Below are 16,566 nucleotides of genomic sequence, written 5' to 3'. Positions count from 1 at the left end.
TATTAGGTAAAGTCTAAAGATCAGGTGTACGTTTTCAAGATAGCGCCGCGAAGTTAACAAAGTAGGTCAAAGTGGAATGCATGCACATTCAGTACTCGAAAATGTTAGCGAACGGCTTGAGGTAGTCGGAGCATAGTTCACGTTTGAGGTAATTCTACTCATCCCCAAGGTTCTCGCCAACCGAAAGCTACCACAAGTTTGCTTCGTAGTACGTAGAAGAGCGATGTCCAAGCATCTAGCGATAGAGATTCACAACGGTTAAAAGCATCTAACTTTTAATGAAATGAGACTGCCGTGCAAAAGGCTGCACTTCTCCAGGCCCTGAAGAAGTGCAGTCTTCTGCACGAAAGTCTCCTTTCTTAGAATTTTGCTTGTTTGCTGGACCTGCTGGGCTTGCTTGCAGCTTCAGCTGGACTGTGAATGCTGAGCTTCACCTGCACGAATGTTACACGATGACATATAAAACAAAGCTTGCTTACAGCTGGTTAGTATGTTCGTGCTTCAAAGATCGTTCTTCTGCATTCTCGTTACAATCACGTCATAGAATGAGCCTATTGCACCACACCCTGTTGCAAAGCAGTGATTCCGAAGGTGCAGTGGCTCCATCCCATCAAACCACACATTGCTTGAAATATCAATATTTAATGTACAGTGTAGCCAGAAATAAACATGTAATTGTTACCACCACTTTTGACGGTAAACCATCTAGAGCGTCCTGTTCAATTAGACTGTTAACTCGGAGAGGAGTTTTTATCTGATAAGGGGGTGAGCACGGGCATCTTTTCTCGGCTGTCGTAAGGTTTTGTGTAGTATGATTTTGTCGTCGCCACTGCAAATGTATCACACCTGCAGCCAATTGAGCTTCATCATGGAATGCATTGCATTTTGTAGCTATTGCCTTTTGCCAAACACGCACACACACACATGCGCTTTTGCCACGCTGTCACGCACACCACGAGAGTAGTGCGCAACTGGCCTAGCGTACGCGCACTAATTCGAGAAATTTAAAAAACTGCTCGGCACAAAAATTGCTTCGTGGCGACGACGTTATTCCCTTATATACGCAGTGAGCTTTCCTGCACTGTTTTCTGCTATATCATATGTCATTATAGGAAGGCGGCGTGCACTTATGAGTATGCGGCAAAAGTGATTTTCTATAGTGCAGGAGAGATATATCCTGGGAGTCCGAATGTGAGTGATACAATTAGCTATAGCTATGCAGGATACGTGATTAAATTTTGCGTGCAGTACACGTGGTAATCCCAGGAAACCGCTGCTCCGGGAGCTATCCGGTTTGCTGCTTCTGACGTCCCATCGCAACGCTCCTGAGCACACGGAAAACTTAGAGACAAATATATTACGTCCACAAAGAAAAAAAAATTGCAAGCAAAAGGTTAAAAATGCTGTTCAAAAAGTGTGATTCCTTGTCGCCGGTCACAAAAGTAGTTCTACCTGGCGTTGCAAATATGCAGTCAGAGAGCTTGCTATTTTCAGAAGCTGTTACAGTGCAAACCTAGTATTTGCTACTAGTCCCTGCAGCTCACCTGGAAAGAGCGATTACGATGTCCGCCGTCCTTGCCATTTCATCTTCGGCGAGAAATCCAGTTAGGTTGGGCGCTGCAGCACCTGACCGCAGGTACTTCTGTTCTTGTTCTTGTGTAAACTGAAAGATTTGAAATGTAAGAGACATCGACGATAATGATTTCTCAACAGGTTACTTACTACGGTCGTTCCCACCACAAGGAGCTTCGCCGGACACTGCAACGCCACGTTGTTCATACGGATGGTTGCCTGGAATATGTGAGGGAAATCTCGTGTGAGGCATTTCATATCACTATCAGCTATCGAATTCTGGCTGATTTCCTCCCCGTCTAATTTCGCAGTGGAGCCATGTTTAGGGAGTGGCACAATGTAAAGGCCTCCGTAGAGTTTGCAGGACCAATGGAATGCCAACGTGGGGGAATTACCCCACAAACGTAACCAATGGCGCTAACAGGGAATTAAAGAAGAAAACGTAATCAATTCGCTACAAAACGCTTTCATAAAAAGTGTACGTACAAAACGTAGAAAACTCGGAAGCTGGGCATTTCTTAGCGTCGTCATAATTTTGAAACACGCCGTACCATTACGGCTACCACATCAGAAAATCCTGTACAAGCTTGGGTACTCGCGGCTAACATACAGCGACATCTGTGTCGCTACGCATTGTGAGCAGACTTTAAGACGATTATTTCTCCGTGTTTGAAAGTGCTTAACATATAGCATGCTAATATTTCGAATTATATCTTGCAAATGGATTGCAACTCGCCCCGTTCAGACGTTTAGGAATATTTACAATCTTGCGAAAGGCCTGAAGTATTGTGCTTTCCACTGTTGCCACCTGCATCACACGACCTCACGTGATACCCAAAGACACATCATACAACCTTCGCATCCCGCACCTCCTGTGACTAAGTGTGCCGCGATATCTGGGACCGTGTTCGTCCCTTCCTTACCGAATTCGTGTAAATTCAGGCAGACGTCTTTCGCTTCCGGAAAATCAGCCCTTTCAATTATTCAATACATTCTATTGGTTTCTAAAAGGTCGCTTCACTCACGTATCACAGTGTGACCTTTATTAATAGCTTACCATGGAAACGGAAAACACACATTAGCGATATAACATGGCAATACCTTAGAGCGCTGGGGGAAGAAGCCATTCATATTCATGCAAACTTCGCGATATAGATTTTGTACTCGTTGATGTTGTTTCTGCTCTTCTGGCGTAAGGCGTAATATGTTTCATTCTAACAACAAAGAGGTACTAAAATGAAATAAATGAAACGAGGTCACTGGACGACTCATACAGGGCGTTTCTTTTTTTTTTATCATTCACAGAATTTTTAATAAAAAAAATTACGAAGGCAGTATATATATATATATATATATATATATATATATGTATATATTGCAGTTGAGTTATGCGGCCGGACGGACATCCTCTCGAAAACAGCTTCCGACTACAAAATGACTACATTACCTAAATGTCATTGATTAGCTCTTTAACAAGGGGATTTCAGGCAAAAGTGTAGGATAGCAGAACGGGAGGCATTCCTCATTCGAAGTCGTTCCATTTTTAAATAATCCTGAAACGCGCACGTGCGTACATCCGAATTTCGCTCTGCAAATGAACCCGAACCGCGCCGATCGGCAGCGCAAGGAGCACACTGCTCGAACCGCGTCTAAGGGCCACGGGCATTGGAGCGACAGAGACGATTGGAGTAGGTATATACTCAACCGCTTTGCAGCCCAGATAAGCTTCTGTCGGCGAAGGTGCTGGTTTCGGCTCACTTGCATAGCGAAATTCGGCGATGGATCAGTCACAGCATGCGCTCGTTTCGGGAGTTTTTGGAATGGCTCTGTACGAGGATAGTCTCCCATTCTGCAATCTCGCATTTACCGAAAGTTCCACAGATAAAACGTTAACTAATGAGCTGTAGGTGATTATCCACCTTGCAGTTGCATACTCACTTCGCGAGGATGTCCGACTGGCCGTACAACACAGCTGCAAAAACGGTATCTCTGCCGTTCTTATAGCACTTTTGTAACAATTCTCTAACGGATAAAGCATCCTGTATATTGTTTCTAGTCAGACGCTCGCCCAATGCAGGCCAGTTGTTTAAGTGGGAAGTAACACGCAACAACTGAAAGGCAAAAGAAACATACGCTGACTATAGAGTCGCTGTAATATTACGCGATTATACGTCGAGTCCCGTTCCTTGTGATTTTGTGGCGAAATAGCATGCGGCGAACGTAGACGACGGTAACCACGAAAATATGGCATTTGGAAAATGTTTATGCGAAGTATCAGAACTATTAACAATGGAAAATAGACGGGCTCAATCCTTCAGCTGGCGTTTTCCGGTTCCACCAAGCACCAGAAAGAAAGATAGTACACACTCCACCGTGATTTAGGACAAAAGCGATGTAAAGAAATAGTGGGAAGCCCCAGGCTCATCGAGCAAACTGAACAGAACGCCTTGAATAGATCACATTTTGCAAGCATGTTTGTAACATGTAAATGACAGGCTAGCTTCCTAACAGCAAAGCTCCATGTTCGCTTTCAATATTTATAACGTTTACAACGCCATTGTCTGTAAATAATTTTCAGTCACTCTTCAGTAAACAATAATTATTGGAACAGGTAGAAATGGTGAACAGCTCAAATGCTGTTGTGAACTCACTTGTGCTAGCAGACCCTCAGCAAACTTAATAAACTCGCCGGATTCTTGCATCAGCTTGTAGTTTTCGTCTCCCACAAAATAGACTTGGTACGGCCTCCATTCGTGCATATCAGAGTTGTTGCTCTCTTTCACAGCCCAAACACCTAAAGAGAGGTAAAAGAAAAATGTTCAAGGGAGGGTACCACCTAAGGGGGCTCCAAGTATGTGTATGTGGTCATATCACTTTGTTTCATATCCTCGTTACTGTTCATATTTACGTTAGGCCAGAGCTTAGCACGCGGACACCGGCTAAGTGGACGAGCAACCGATATACAGGGTGTTGCACGAGAGAGTGTCCCAAACTATTAAAAAAAATCTACGCGAGATAAAAATTGTAAACCTTCTGCATGACACTTCTGAAGGTTTTTGCCGCCAAAACAAGCGGTTTGAATGAGTGTACCTCATTAATTAGGCTATTTATCTTAATTGAACCCAAAATCTTGCCAAGGAAAGGTAGCCTTTTTGCGTTAATTAGAAAGTCCGTGGCTACAACATGTTATTCCAATCGTAATTTCACGTTGCTTTAACAATTCCCAAATTATTCATACCCGAAACTTGCCATCTCTGCATGCGTGTTTTCGGCTTTCATCAGCGCCGGCACTATCGGCAAGGCCCAAAGACACTACCCACTGCGCATGGGAACGGCATGAGAAAAACAGCAACACAAGGGAGGGCGAAGACCGGCCCAATCACGCATTTTGTCTTCGCAAGCTTATCTGTTCGCAGCCATCAGTTACTGATAATTACCGACGTCGGACGTTCTGTGTTGTTTTCTGCGTTGTCCTATCCCCCTCAAGAAAGAAGGAATAAACCTTTTGCTCAGTCGTCCGTCCTTCTTGTTCCGTGTCTCTCGGTCCCCTACCATGAGCCTATCCTCCTCCCCATACTTTAGGTTTGGCAAAGAGCGCGCCTTGATGACGGTTTTTCCGGCGGTGGTTGTTGTTACGAGTTTTCGGGTGTCAAATGTTTGTGGAAACATTGTGAAAGATCATGTATTTGTAACTGAAATGGTGTGCTATGACCATGGGATTTCTAATTAACGCAAAATTATTACCTTGGCAAGTTTTTGAGTTCAGGTAAGCTAATTACACTCTAAAAACTGAACTTCACCGCATAGCACGCTGTGCACAAACCATTGCCACGGATGATAGGGTTATCGCTTCCTATTTGAAGAGAGAGAGCCCGTACGCCTTTTTGTGTCAATTTGGATATATGATAACTGACACGAAAAGGCGTACGCCTCACTCTGTCTTCGAATCAGAAGCGATAACTCATGGCAATGGTTGGCGGAAACGTGCTATGCGGTGAAGTTCTGTTTTTAGAGTGCAGGCTAATTAATGAGATACACTCACAGAAGACATGGAAAAAATCTTGACAAGTGTCGCGCACAAGGTTTCCAACTTTTGTCTCACGTAGATTTTTTTAATAATTAGAGGTCACTCTTTCGTGCAACATCCTCTATACGTAGAGTGCGAGAATACAATCACTAGATCGCGCCATTACATTTTATGCAAAACTACATGCGAAAGCTTTGCGTTTCTAACTGTTTTGTCAAATAGACTGTGTCATGCTATGCCTTCAGGGGGAAAATGAAACACGTTTTCCATCCATAGCAACACTAGAATGTATTGTAAAAGTGGTTCTCATATAGGAGGGACACGCAAACGAACCTTTTGAAGTATCGGTCCTTGGGGTCTCTGAAACAAAATAGTACAGATGAGTAAACCACTACAAAAGTCTTACGCAGCCAAGTTGAACAGCGCTTGACAAAAGGTTACGCAACGAGCGAGCGGTGTATATTCTCCTCGGCGCGACAACCTAACGGCGAGCGGAAAGAGCTCGTCTACTCGTACAGATGGGTGGGCGCAGGGGCGGATCCAGGACTTTTCTGAGGAGGGGGTCCATCCATGGACAGCATGGTGGGCACGCGATCCAGGGTCAATTAAACGTTATGTGAAGACAGAAATTGAGGAGGGGTCAGGACATCGAAACACCCCCCTCTAGATCCGTCCCTGGCTCCAATAAACGATCGCAGTCGTACTAGTGTTGAAAACAGAGGAATCCCCAGGGGTCGTCCAGTCAGCCTAACGAGCTGCTCTGCAAAATAGTTGAAAGGCTTCCCTATTGAAAAAAAAAAAAAACTTCTTGAGGTTACTCCAGAAATCCTGAGGTGACCTCAGGATATCTTGAGGTTGCCTGAGGTACCTCAGAACTGCCTGTGGTTCTTCTGAGGTTACCTCACAACCTCAGACCCAGCTGTGGTTCTTCTAAGGTTACCTCAAGAAATTCTGAGTTTCTGCCTCAGGACCTCAGACCTCAATTTCGCTCTTTTGAAGTAACCTCAAGAAATTCTACCTCAGAACCCTAGACCTTGCTGTGGTTCTTTTATAGTTCCCCCTCAAGACCTCAGAGAAGGCCGTAGCTCTCCTACGGTTACATCAGCGAATCTTGAGATTCAACATAGGGCGTCACACCTCGGTACACCTTACAGCCTTGGCAATTTGTGTGGGAATTTTTCAGGGGAACATTTTCATTAGTCAGGGTCGCAATGTTTTTTTGGCGTAGAATTTAGTTCGGTGACTTTTAATTTAATTAAGTTACCTCATTAAATTGGTCACATTAATTAAGCCTACACCAAACCGTAACTCCAAAACGTGAAATTTCATAAGTGTCATCCACATAAACCGTCAGGAAGGCATAAATTCAATTATATTCGGTTATCAATTAAAGCTTTGGTAGCACAAAGCGCCCACAACTTGTACACCAATACGAACGTTACACAAAAATCACAATGAAACAATTGCTAAAAAGCAAGCGAAACTGGTGATTATAATTTATATTACTAAAACCCGAGGCTAGGGAACTACGAAAACAGACGGACACTGTCCGAGTGCGTCTGTTTTCATAGCTGCCTAGTCTGGGCGTTTTGGTAATATGCAAAAAGAAATCACTTTCCTCGTGTGAAAAATACATTACAGATTTTTGCATGACCAGTCATCTGAAAACACAATAAGTGCAATATAGGGTAAACGGTAGATTCACACGTGAATTTCTATTAGAGGCTAGAATGGATAGATAAAATAGCGAGCAGCAGTTATTGCGATACTTCCTGCTTCTATGAGCTTCAAACAGGTTGTAGTACGCCACAATGAAATGTTGTGCAAAGAATATACAAAAGATGAAATATTACATTTCGTTTAGTTTTGAAAACAAACAAACAAAAAAAAGAAAGAAAAAGAACAGCGCCGGCAACATGTGTCGGTGTCGTTTTTACTCGCGCTCGAGCCACGCATCCCTATTTCTCCCTCTTTTTTGGCCGTACACTAAGTTCCCGCTTTTGTTACGCAGTTCTCGGAATCGCATCCCTTTGCTCAGAGCAGTTTCGCGCCAGCTTCCATGGCATGCGTGCGTATTTGCTTCGTCCTGTGTGCCGCTTATTAATAAGGTGTCATGATGACGTGTGTATACGTGAGGTTCTTGACGACATTCGAGTTGCTGCTCGCTATCAACGACGTGTGGATTTTTTCGGAAGACAACGATGGCATAGGTTTTCAATCGGAACACGGAATATCCAGTGCACGCTATCTTCCGGAAGGAGAGCGAGAAAACCCGTGGAAGCTTCTTTCTGGAAGGTTCGTGAAGAACATTTTTCTTTTAATTGTTTTCGCTGTATGTGTGTGCGTGCGTGCGTGTGTGTGTGTCCTCTTTCAAAGGAAAAATTGTGCTTGAATATCTTGTGAACGGAAAGTGACACTTTAGAAGTTGATGTAACTTTGAATTTCTAGTTTTTGTGATAACTAATTTTCAGATCCCTTGCAATGCATTTCAGATATATTACATGTCACTTGGTAGGCACTGAGGATATCGCTAAAGCCTCCAGCGAACGAAAGCGGACACGAAACCATCAAGGCGTGAGCCGGAACCGCAACAGACGCAGGATAACGCGAGTGTTTACGTATCTTGAAAGGTATACTATCGGCACCAAATTTCTGTCCTTCTGTTCCTTTTCATTCGACAACGTGCCTGAGGGAGCTGCTCGCCAGACTGTTTATCCCTCTAGTTTCACAATCATTTATCGTTATTCTTTCTTGTTCAAAACGTGTACGCATATTCTTGGTATGCATAGAGCTACTAAGCTTATTTGGAGACTCTAGGTATGTCAGTGGTCACAACCGTCTGCTTTTTGAGTATGGCGATTTACCGTAATGGACTCTTATAGTGTTGTCACTGCGGGGAGCATATTACTTTCGTAGATGCAGACATGCTCACTCAATTTGGTAATCACTATGCGGTACTTCGTGTATGATTTTGCATTAGCTGTTTTGTTATCGTACCTGAACTGAATTTTATTTCTAGGTGCCTACCTCCAGTGCTTCAAGAGCAGAGCGGAGCAAGACGTAGAAACCAGAAAGAAAACGAATATAATCGCGACACTGAACGATAAATTAAAGTGTCTGAAAAATATTTAGAACCTGATGACCTCAATACCAATAAAAGTCTTTGAATACGAAGTCGTGCTACGAGAGCTCCGTGTTGTCAATGCCTTTAGGTCCAATCTGTGGAAACCTCAGGCGCTGAGGTAACCACAGGGCCTCAAGCTCTGACCTAATCCCACAACCCAAGGTCTGAAGCAACCCCAGGACATCAAGCTCTGAGGCATCCTCAAGACCTCAGATGTCCCATAATACCTCAAGACCTCAGACTCTGAGGTAACCTCAGGAATTATTTTCAATAGGGTTGTCCTAAGCCGTCTCCAATTGTTCCTAGGGACACGTAAGCTTTTCCCACAAATTACTACCGGACGTCGGACTGGACGTAACATTATGAATAGTATGATTGATAAGGCATCGCTTGTCGAAGGACCAAGTGGACACCTCGCGGTTTCAGTATTTTTGCGCAAGGAAGATGAGTTTTTGCCACAGACACTCGATGCACGCGGTTGCTGACTGTACGGTAGGTTTTGAGTACTTCAGGAACAGGACAGTCAGGACAGGAGAGTGACAAGTTTCCAGTAGTTACGGAACAGGACAGTATACGCCAGGGGCGGATCTAGTATTTTCCCGAGGGGGGGGGGGGGTCCACTGTGGACAAGTGCCACGTGCATGCTGCGATTAGTCCACTGAACCCTATGTTCAAGTCTAGAATTGACGGGGGGGGGGGGGGGTCCGAACTCCTGCACCCCGCCCCCCTAGATCGGAGCCTGGGAGGGCGAGTGCGCTGGCTACAACACGCCATGGTAGTTTCGGTATCATGTGCTTTGGATTGCTGTCTCTAGCGGCGCTCTCCCCACGGAGCGATGAAATAACCCACTCATCATCATTTAAATCAAGTTGTTCTTGTTGAGGGAATACACCATTCGCGCGTTCTGCGAACTCTTGTCCAGCACTCTACAGCCAATGTCTGGATGTCGACACACGCGTAAATTCCGCGATGTGTTATTGCGACACACTCCCCTATTTCGATTACTATTTCTAGGAGCAAAAGGTGTAATGTCTTCTCTATCGTGCTACTACTAGCTACGCCCCCAACCCCACACGAAATATGGCAACTCATGGATACTCTGCGATTCACGGCCCATGAGAACATGATGCGAGTCACTTTGAACCATAGGTCAGCATTTCCCGAAAAATTCATTTAGTATCACATCACGTCCAGCCTTTCCCACAGCCCGCTGCATCATTTCCTATCATTCGACATCACGGCCCATCACATCATTAGCCATCATTTGACATCACAGCTCATAACACCATTACTCATCATTTGACATCACAGCCCATCATATCATAGGTCAGATTTCAACTTCAGAACTCGTTCTGAGTCCGAGTTCATTTTGAAGATGGACTTCGAAACTAAACACCAGGGACCGATTATGAGACCGAAGGCTCTTGAAGGTGACGACATGGCATTTCCGACCGTGCACTGGCACCTGGGCATATTTCATCTTTGTTTTCATATTTCATCTTTGATGTTCGTAAATTGAACGCGCGTTGTGTTGTGGTGGTGTCGTAATGGTAGGCGGGGCGACCGTCCACTTTTCGGACACGGTCTTGGCGGGGCGGGGGTAAGGGAGGGTGGACGTAATGCTGTAGTGAAAGCGTGTATGGAAACGCGGGGTCCGTGCAATAGGGAGAACTGGCTACAGTGGCGACTGGTATGCTACCGCCCAGAGTTCAGATTGTTCTGCAACGCGTCGATCAAGTGTGTTACACCCAATAACAGTTCTCGGCCTCCGGTGACTTTCTGGTATCAACTTTCTTGACGCTGCGCTACTGCTTGTACGGCGAGCACGTTTTCCTCTTCTGCTCCGTACGTGGAAGTATGGTTGGTAGTGGCGGTGATGAAACTGCTCGCCGGTAGTCGGCCACGCTCAGAGCCAGCTCAGGTTGCACTGGCACAGGGTTGAGGCAACGACCAGGACCCCATCGTTGACGGAGGCACGTCGGCATGTGCCAGTAGAGGTTAAGGGGAAGAATCGTGACATAGCCCCGGTTTTTCTGCGTCGGGTATTCACAGAGCCACTTTTTTCCTAGTCAGCTAGCTTCAGTGTGCTGCGTTTTACATCGCTGCGTTGAAATTTGCATATTAGAAATGTGTAATGATTATACTGCGAATTTTTATGCAAAGCTAGTTTCTCTCTCTCGGTATAATGTCGTATCTGGACGATAAGAACACTTTTTCTCATAGATGGGTAGAAATCCAGCGAACCGGTACAGATGTAGGGAGGGAGTTGCCTCAGGAGAGGAGCCGCTGATATTTCGAACAGAGACTGTTCTTCTTCTGGGCACCGTCCTCATCATTTGCATGGTATTTAAAGGGTTAGGTGTGACGTGTTTAAAGGTTCATGCGAATTGTGGGTCAACAGCCCAGAGGGAATAAAGGGTCCGTACGGGCTTCTACGGCTGTAGAAGCCCGTACAGACAGTGTAGTGTGATTACCACGCGACAAATGTCCGCTTGGCCAACATTTATTGTTTTCTCTGAAAAAAAACTTATTCGGCTGCGGAAAGGACGATACTCGAGACCAGCAGCATGCACCAGCTTCTCAGCGCCCTTCTGCTCCTTTCCATCATATTATTCCGCGCATACATAGGAGCAAAACAAGTCCAAACGCTGGTCATGGCGATATCACGTTGTCGGTCTAGGTCTCTTGAAGTGAATGGGTGCTACGCCGTTGGCCACTCATTTGTTGTGGTGCCCCTGTTTGCCGGCTTGCCTCATTATGTCGTAGCTCTAATAATGACTAGAAACCAAGACTGCGAAGAGGGGCATCCCAACAAGTGATCCGTCATCATAGATACGGTAGAGCTAACATGTTGAAAACGGTATCTCCTACAATATCCGTGCGCAGTTCAGTCATGTTGCAGCATAAGTTTTATAGAGTAAAATGCCCTTTCTTTACGGTGTAGGAAGCGATCCGAACTCACATGATGATAGCTGACAAAACAAACCACTTTGCACACAGGGCCCACGAAAAAAAAAAAAAAAACACGACCTGGATTGAATTGAGAATGCCGATGTGGACTGGCGTTCACGCATTGAAAGGTCGTGGTCCTATCGGTCATGTTGGCTCCCGTGCTTCGACACTGGGAGGAGGTACCGCCTCTTTACAAGGTCTCCGTTATCCCCACGGTCCCTCAATACTCTTTCTGGTCAGGAAACTCCGCTTGAATATAATAGAGAAGGGCACTTAGGGACAATTGCTCCCGCGTGGGGCGATCGCGTGTTTTCGGGGGGAGACACCCTCGTGGAGCAGAAGAGGTTTCCATAAAGCTCCCTGTTTTGCCGGGAAGATTTGATCGACTGCTTTTTAAACTTTGTTTCGTATTCAGAGTGGAAATAATTAATTATCGACTCGGTTCATGAATTGAGCCGGCACTTTCAGTTCAGTGAATAGAACTTTGCAGATTTTCTGCGTAGATTGCAACTTTCGTTGGTGCCTTTTTCTGACACGGAAAATTTTAATTTTGCTCTCACTCATGGCTCTCAATGATGATCGAGCAACATATAAATAAATAAATATTAATGCATTTTGTTACAAAATTACGCAAACTAGTGATGTATTGTGAAGTAATGACGCTTTCCGAAGTTATGCGTGAGGGTGAAACTTTCCAAACGCGTGATTTTCTTATTTTCCTCGTAGCAGTTTGTTGTAACTTGGACAGAGATAAAATTACGAGGTGATTCTGTTTCGGCGCAGACAGATAAGACGTCAGAAGAAGTACTTATAGAAATTATGTATTTTAATAATGTGAACGACGTCTCTGCCGGTATGAGAGCCGGGGGATACGCATGCTATAAATCGCATGGCTCAGTCTTTTCGGTGAATAAATAAACAAGTTGTTTTTCGATGTGGTGCGGAGCTCCACACAAGGCAGCAATAGCTCTAGCTCGTTCCCTTTAAAGATAATGCATATGATCATCTTATGATAATCTTTCTGAAGAGTACTTCAAGCCTTTCTATACTGTTTCTGCGGTTTGGATTAACTGGTCAGCCAGCTGTAATGAGTAATGAGATTGCAACATGGTTCATGGAATTTCCGCTTACTGAAGTGTGGCATAATAGCGCTTTCCAACCACAGAAATTGACTGACAAGATTCATGTGTTAAATTCAGGGGTGAAACTATCATCGCGTTGTAGATGGCCTCAGCATATCAGTCAGATCAGTTGCAGGACGTTCCGATGAACAGACTATTTAAAATGATGGAATGAAGTTTTATTTGGGAGCGGCCACTCCTCTCATAGCTCGGAAGAAAATTTTAGGATTGGCCAAAAGATTTATTGACGAGAACAACGTTGTGATCTCTGGTCACAAATGAATAAGAACTGGAAAGAGACAAGTAGAGCGAAATGCAGAATTTGCAGAATGCAAAATTTCTTGAGTCAGCCTTTCGCTTCAAATTAATGATCAAGACAAGGAAACGGTATATTTTTAAGCACACTACACGGCCATGAAGAAGCTCTAGAGTTTATGCTCCGCAGAAGCTTTTAACGCATTCGAGATCACAAAGGACAAATGAAAATGAATAGACCCTCCTTCTCCCCGCTTCCGATTCAGCAAAAACGAGTATGTAAACGGGTATGTATGTAAACGGGCGTTTAGTAAGCCGACTTGGCATTAGATCTTTTCCCGCCAAGTTGTACCCTTAAAAATCTTATTGTATTGACATCATGTTCAAAGATCTACCCTTGAAACTTTTACGGTTTGGAGTGTTTGATGCAACACATGTCACACAGAAATCAACTTGAAGGAGCTCAACAAATCACGTTCATTGCACTACATCTCCAATAAGGCAAAGACCGAATGCATTGTGTTTATTTTTATGCAAAGTCATCGCTGTTTCGTAGACAAAGCAAAAATACCTTCATTCACTTCTGGTCAAGTTATGGCTCCCCTTCCGTGAAGAACATAGCCGTCACGAAATATTACGCACTCGAATCAGTCTCCCTGATCTGTGTAGATCATTCTTACATACGAACAGAGTGGAAAGATTGCAGTAAACTTCAGGGATATTTAGAAAAGGACCTCTGATTACGCTAGCCAAATGCAAGCGAAAAAAAGAAGAAGTGTACACCTCCAAACATCAGCAGAAACGCTATGCAAACGATACGCGCAGGCACCCGCGGGCACGAAAGTCTTCCCCCGAACAACCGATGCGCCGCCACGCGTCGTCGAGGCGCCCTAGGCGAACTGGCGGAGTTTCGTGACCAGAAAGATTATTGAGGGACCGTGGTGAACTCACATTACTCTATCTCCCCCCCAGCTTTTGTTCCAGCCTCACTCTATGATTTCTATGATGGCATCGCTAAGCCTAACGGGGACTGGTGCCGCCGTAGCCTGACGGGTACAGGAGCACCGGGCAAGGTTAGGTTGTCTCAGTCGCGTTAGGTCAAGCTAGGTTTCTCCAGGTGGGTACTGTAGAATCCTAAGGCTTAGGCTGTGCCGGTATCAGACTGTCCCTCCTGTTATTGTCTCCTTAGTGAACATGGTGGATCCTTGTAAAAAAACAGACGATACAAAAGATAAAAAGATATAAGATGACGACGATGAAATGATAATGTAAGAAATCATACACTAATAATGATGATCCGCGTCGCATCACACTGCTCCCCCTCGTTCGTCTCATTATCGCGGCGCCGGTTCAGTAGTGCAATTTGGAAGGACTAGAAGGTTTAGAAGAGATATTTTGCAGATTCGAAGGTCTTCACGGTGACAGTTCCGACAATATAATACACCAAGCACCTGATTCCTTTGAAGTGGCTGACATCACGATGGTGATCGTGGATTTCACAGCTTCCTTTATCGTAAAATTTCCGTAAAGCGCTTATGCTCGCTTCTTTTTGATTCCGTGTTAGCGCCACGAAGCGAGCAGCCGTGGGTATGAGTGAAGTACAGGCGTGGACAGATGGAGAGAGGACAGCAGGAAGGAGTTGGGGACACGGCGGTTGGTGGGCGTCCTGTGCAGGCTCGGGCGGAAGCTGTGCCGACATTCTTCCGCAGGGTCTGCCCGAAAACCCAGGAAAAGCATAGCCAGTGGTAGGAGTCGAACCCACCACATCCTAATCTTCCACACGGCCTACGCTACCACCAACGAGCGGATGCTTTTGGCCAGTGGCACGACGGACTGTATTCGGCCGTGCCATCGTACTCTCACATGACGCCGTCGTGTGACAACACAAACCTTGCGAGTTACAGCGTAGGCGGTGTGTTGCGGAGCATTCGAGCAAGTATAGAGTTTGCAGATGTCCCGGAGATGCTGCTGCGGTAGATGCAGCGGCGTAACTGAAAATCAGGAACGTGAGCGGCGTGCGACAAATCGTGCCGCCATTACGCTCGCCCATATGTTCGGAAATGCGCACCAAACAGTACAGTAAGTTCAACGAGAAGCGAATGCATTTGCCGTGTTTCTGGACGAGGCCCATGGAAACCCACGGTTGGGTTCGCCGTTGCGCCACACGCAAGTCATGTACGGTCAGAGCGCAGAGATCGTCGTCCATCTACCGCAATGCTATCGCATTTCGTTCGCGTTTGGCAGCACGCCACTGTGAATTTTCATGTTACATGGAGAAGACACAAGGCGCAGGCTAGGTGGTGAAATATCATCGTTGAGGGAAACCCTAAGACGCGGAGAAAAAGACGGTACGTACACACACAAGGACTGGGAGTTCTCCGACAACTTGTGTGTGTACGTGTCGTCCTTTCCTCCGTGTCTCAGGGTTTCCATCCATGATGAATTTTTATATGTGTCGCTGGACATTCGATGTTCGTGTGTGTTACGCTTTCTTTATTATACGTGTATCTTTTGTTTTGGCATACTAGTTTTTTTTTTTCAAGTTTGTGAGAAAGTGTATTTAAATAATGAATTGCTCCAACTCTGCTATCTCGAATTAAGCTGTAAAAACAGCGCCTAGCCGCGCGGCCGACCGTAAAAACCGCATCCAGATAGCTCTCACGGTTTTATTTAAAAAATCTGTGAATAATATCAAAATGCCGGATATAAGTCTTCTTGCAGATAAAGGAATTGGTTCTCTAGGATGTGGTTCGGTATAGCGACCTACAGGTTTTTGCTAAGAGAAAAACACAAAAGAACAAGTGGTTTTCCTGGAAACAAGATAAAATGATAAATAATATGAAACAAGGAAGAACTTCGATAGTCGTATGAAGCATATCAAAATTGAATATCGTCGCCGGATCCTTCAAGATGATCGGCCATGTGTATGCAGGAAGGGATGGCACCTGGCGGCACAGTGTGATGCCGGCACCGCAGGAGTTCTCAACCGGTGGAGTGTTCCCCCCTGGAGAGGAATTCGGGAATGCCATGGGCGGAATGACACCGGTGACATCCGCCTTCAATCTGCCCTTACGCGCACTCTGCGTAGTGTATGATTCGTCGGACATCTCGCTCCCCAGAAACACCTCGACGGTATGCCATGGCTCCATGTGCACAAGGTACTCAAGAGGCTTTCTAGCGCTGTGAGGGCGCTCACCACAAGAAACTCCGAAGCAGCACTAAAATACCTCAAATTTCTCCAGTTTGCGTGTGTGTATTGCTCTGTAGTTAATAAAGGGGATAACTCTTTGACGAATGGCAAAAGGGGTGCATGGAGCAAAAATTGTTGGGAACCATAGGCCTAGAGGGAGTACGTGGTCGCCCAACAAGGCTCTAAAGAAACCTAACCTGAACAGATCTGGCTGAAGTAACTTAAGCTATTCTAATCCAACGCTTCCCTACCTTTCAAAACTGGCGATATTCCTCCCCGCTAGGCTTAGCAAGGGCGGCGCTCTGGTTTGCAGTGCATCGCGCAA

General features: G+C 45.3%; 1 protein-coding gene across 4 annotated transcripts in view; it reads right to left on the bottom strand.

Annotated features, from left to right (window-relative positions):
* The window catches only part of LOC135401329 (uncharacterized), a 71,198-nt gene that overhangs the window by 53,114 nt on the left and 1,518 nt on the right, over nucleotides 1-16,566 (bottom strand). For all 4 annotated transcript variants that reach the window (XM_064633673.1, XM_064633681.1, XM_064633690.1 and 1 more), the window contains exons 2-5: nucleotides 5,933-5,959; nucleotides 4,224-4,366; nucleotides 1,723-1,791; nucleotides 1,545-1,663 (exon numbers count right to left, since the gene is read on the bottom strand). In XM_064633673.1, the coding sequence (XP_064489743.1) occupies nucleotides 1,545-1,663; nucleotides 1,723-1,791; nucleotides 4,224-4,366; nucleotides 5,933-5,959 (358 nt within the window). The remainder of the gene's footprint in view (nucleotides 1-1,544; nucleotides 1,664-1,722; nucleotides 1,792-4,223; nucleotides 4,367-5,932; nucleotides 5,960-16,566) is intronic.

This window comes from Ornithodoros turicata, chromosome 1, assembly GCF_037126465.1.
Source record: "Ornithodoros turicata isolate Travis chromosome 1, ASM3712646v1, whole genome shotgun sequence".
Classification (NCBI taxonomy): Eukaryota; Metazoa; Arthropoda; class Arachnida; order Ixodida; family Argasidae; genus Ornithodoros; species Ornithodoros turicata.
The sequence above is the reverse complement of the archived record's forward strand: the minus strand, read 5'-3'. Positions and strand labels throughout refer to the sequence as shown.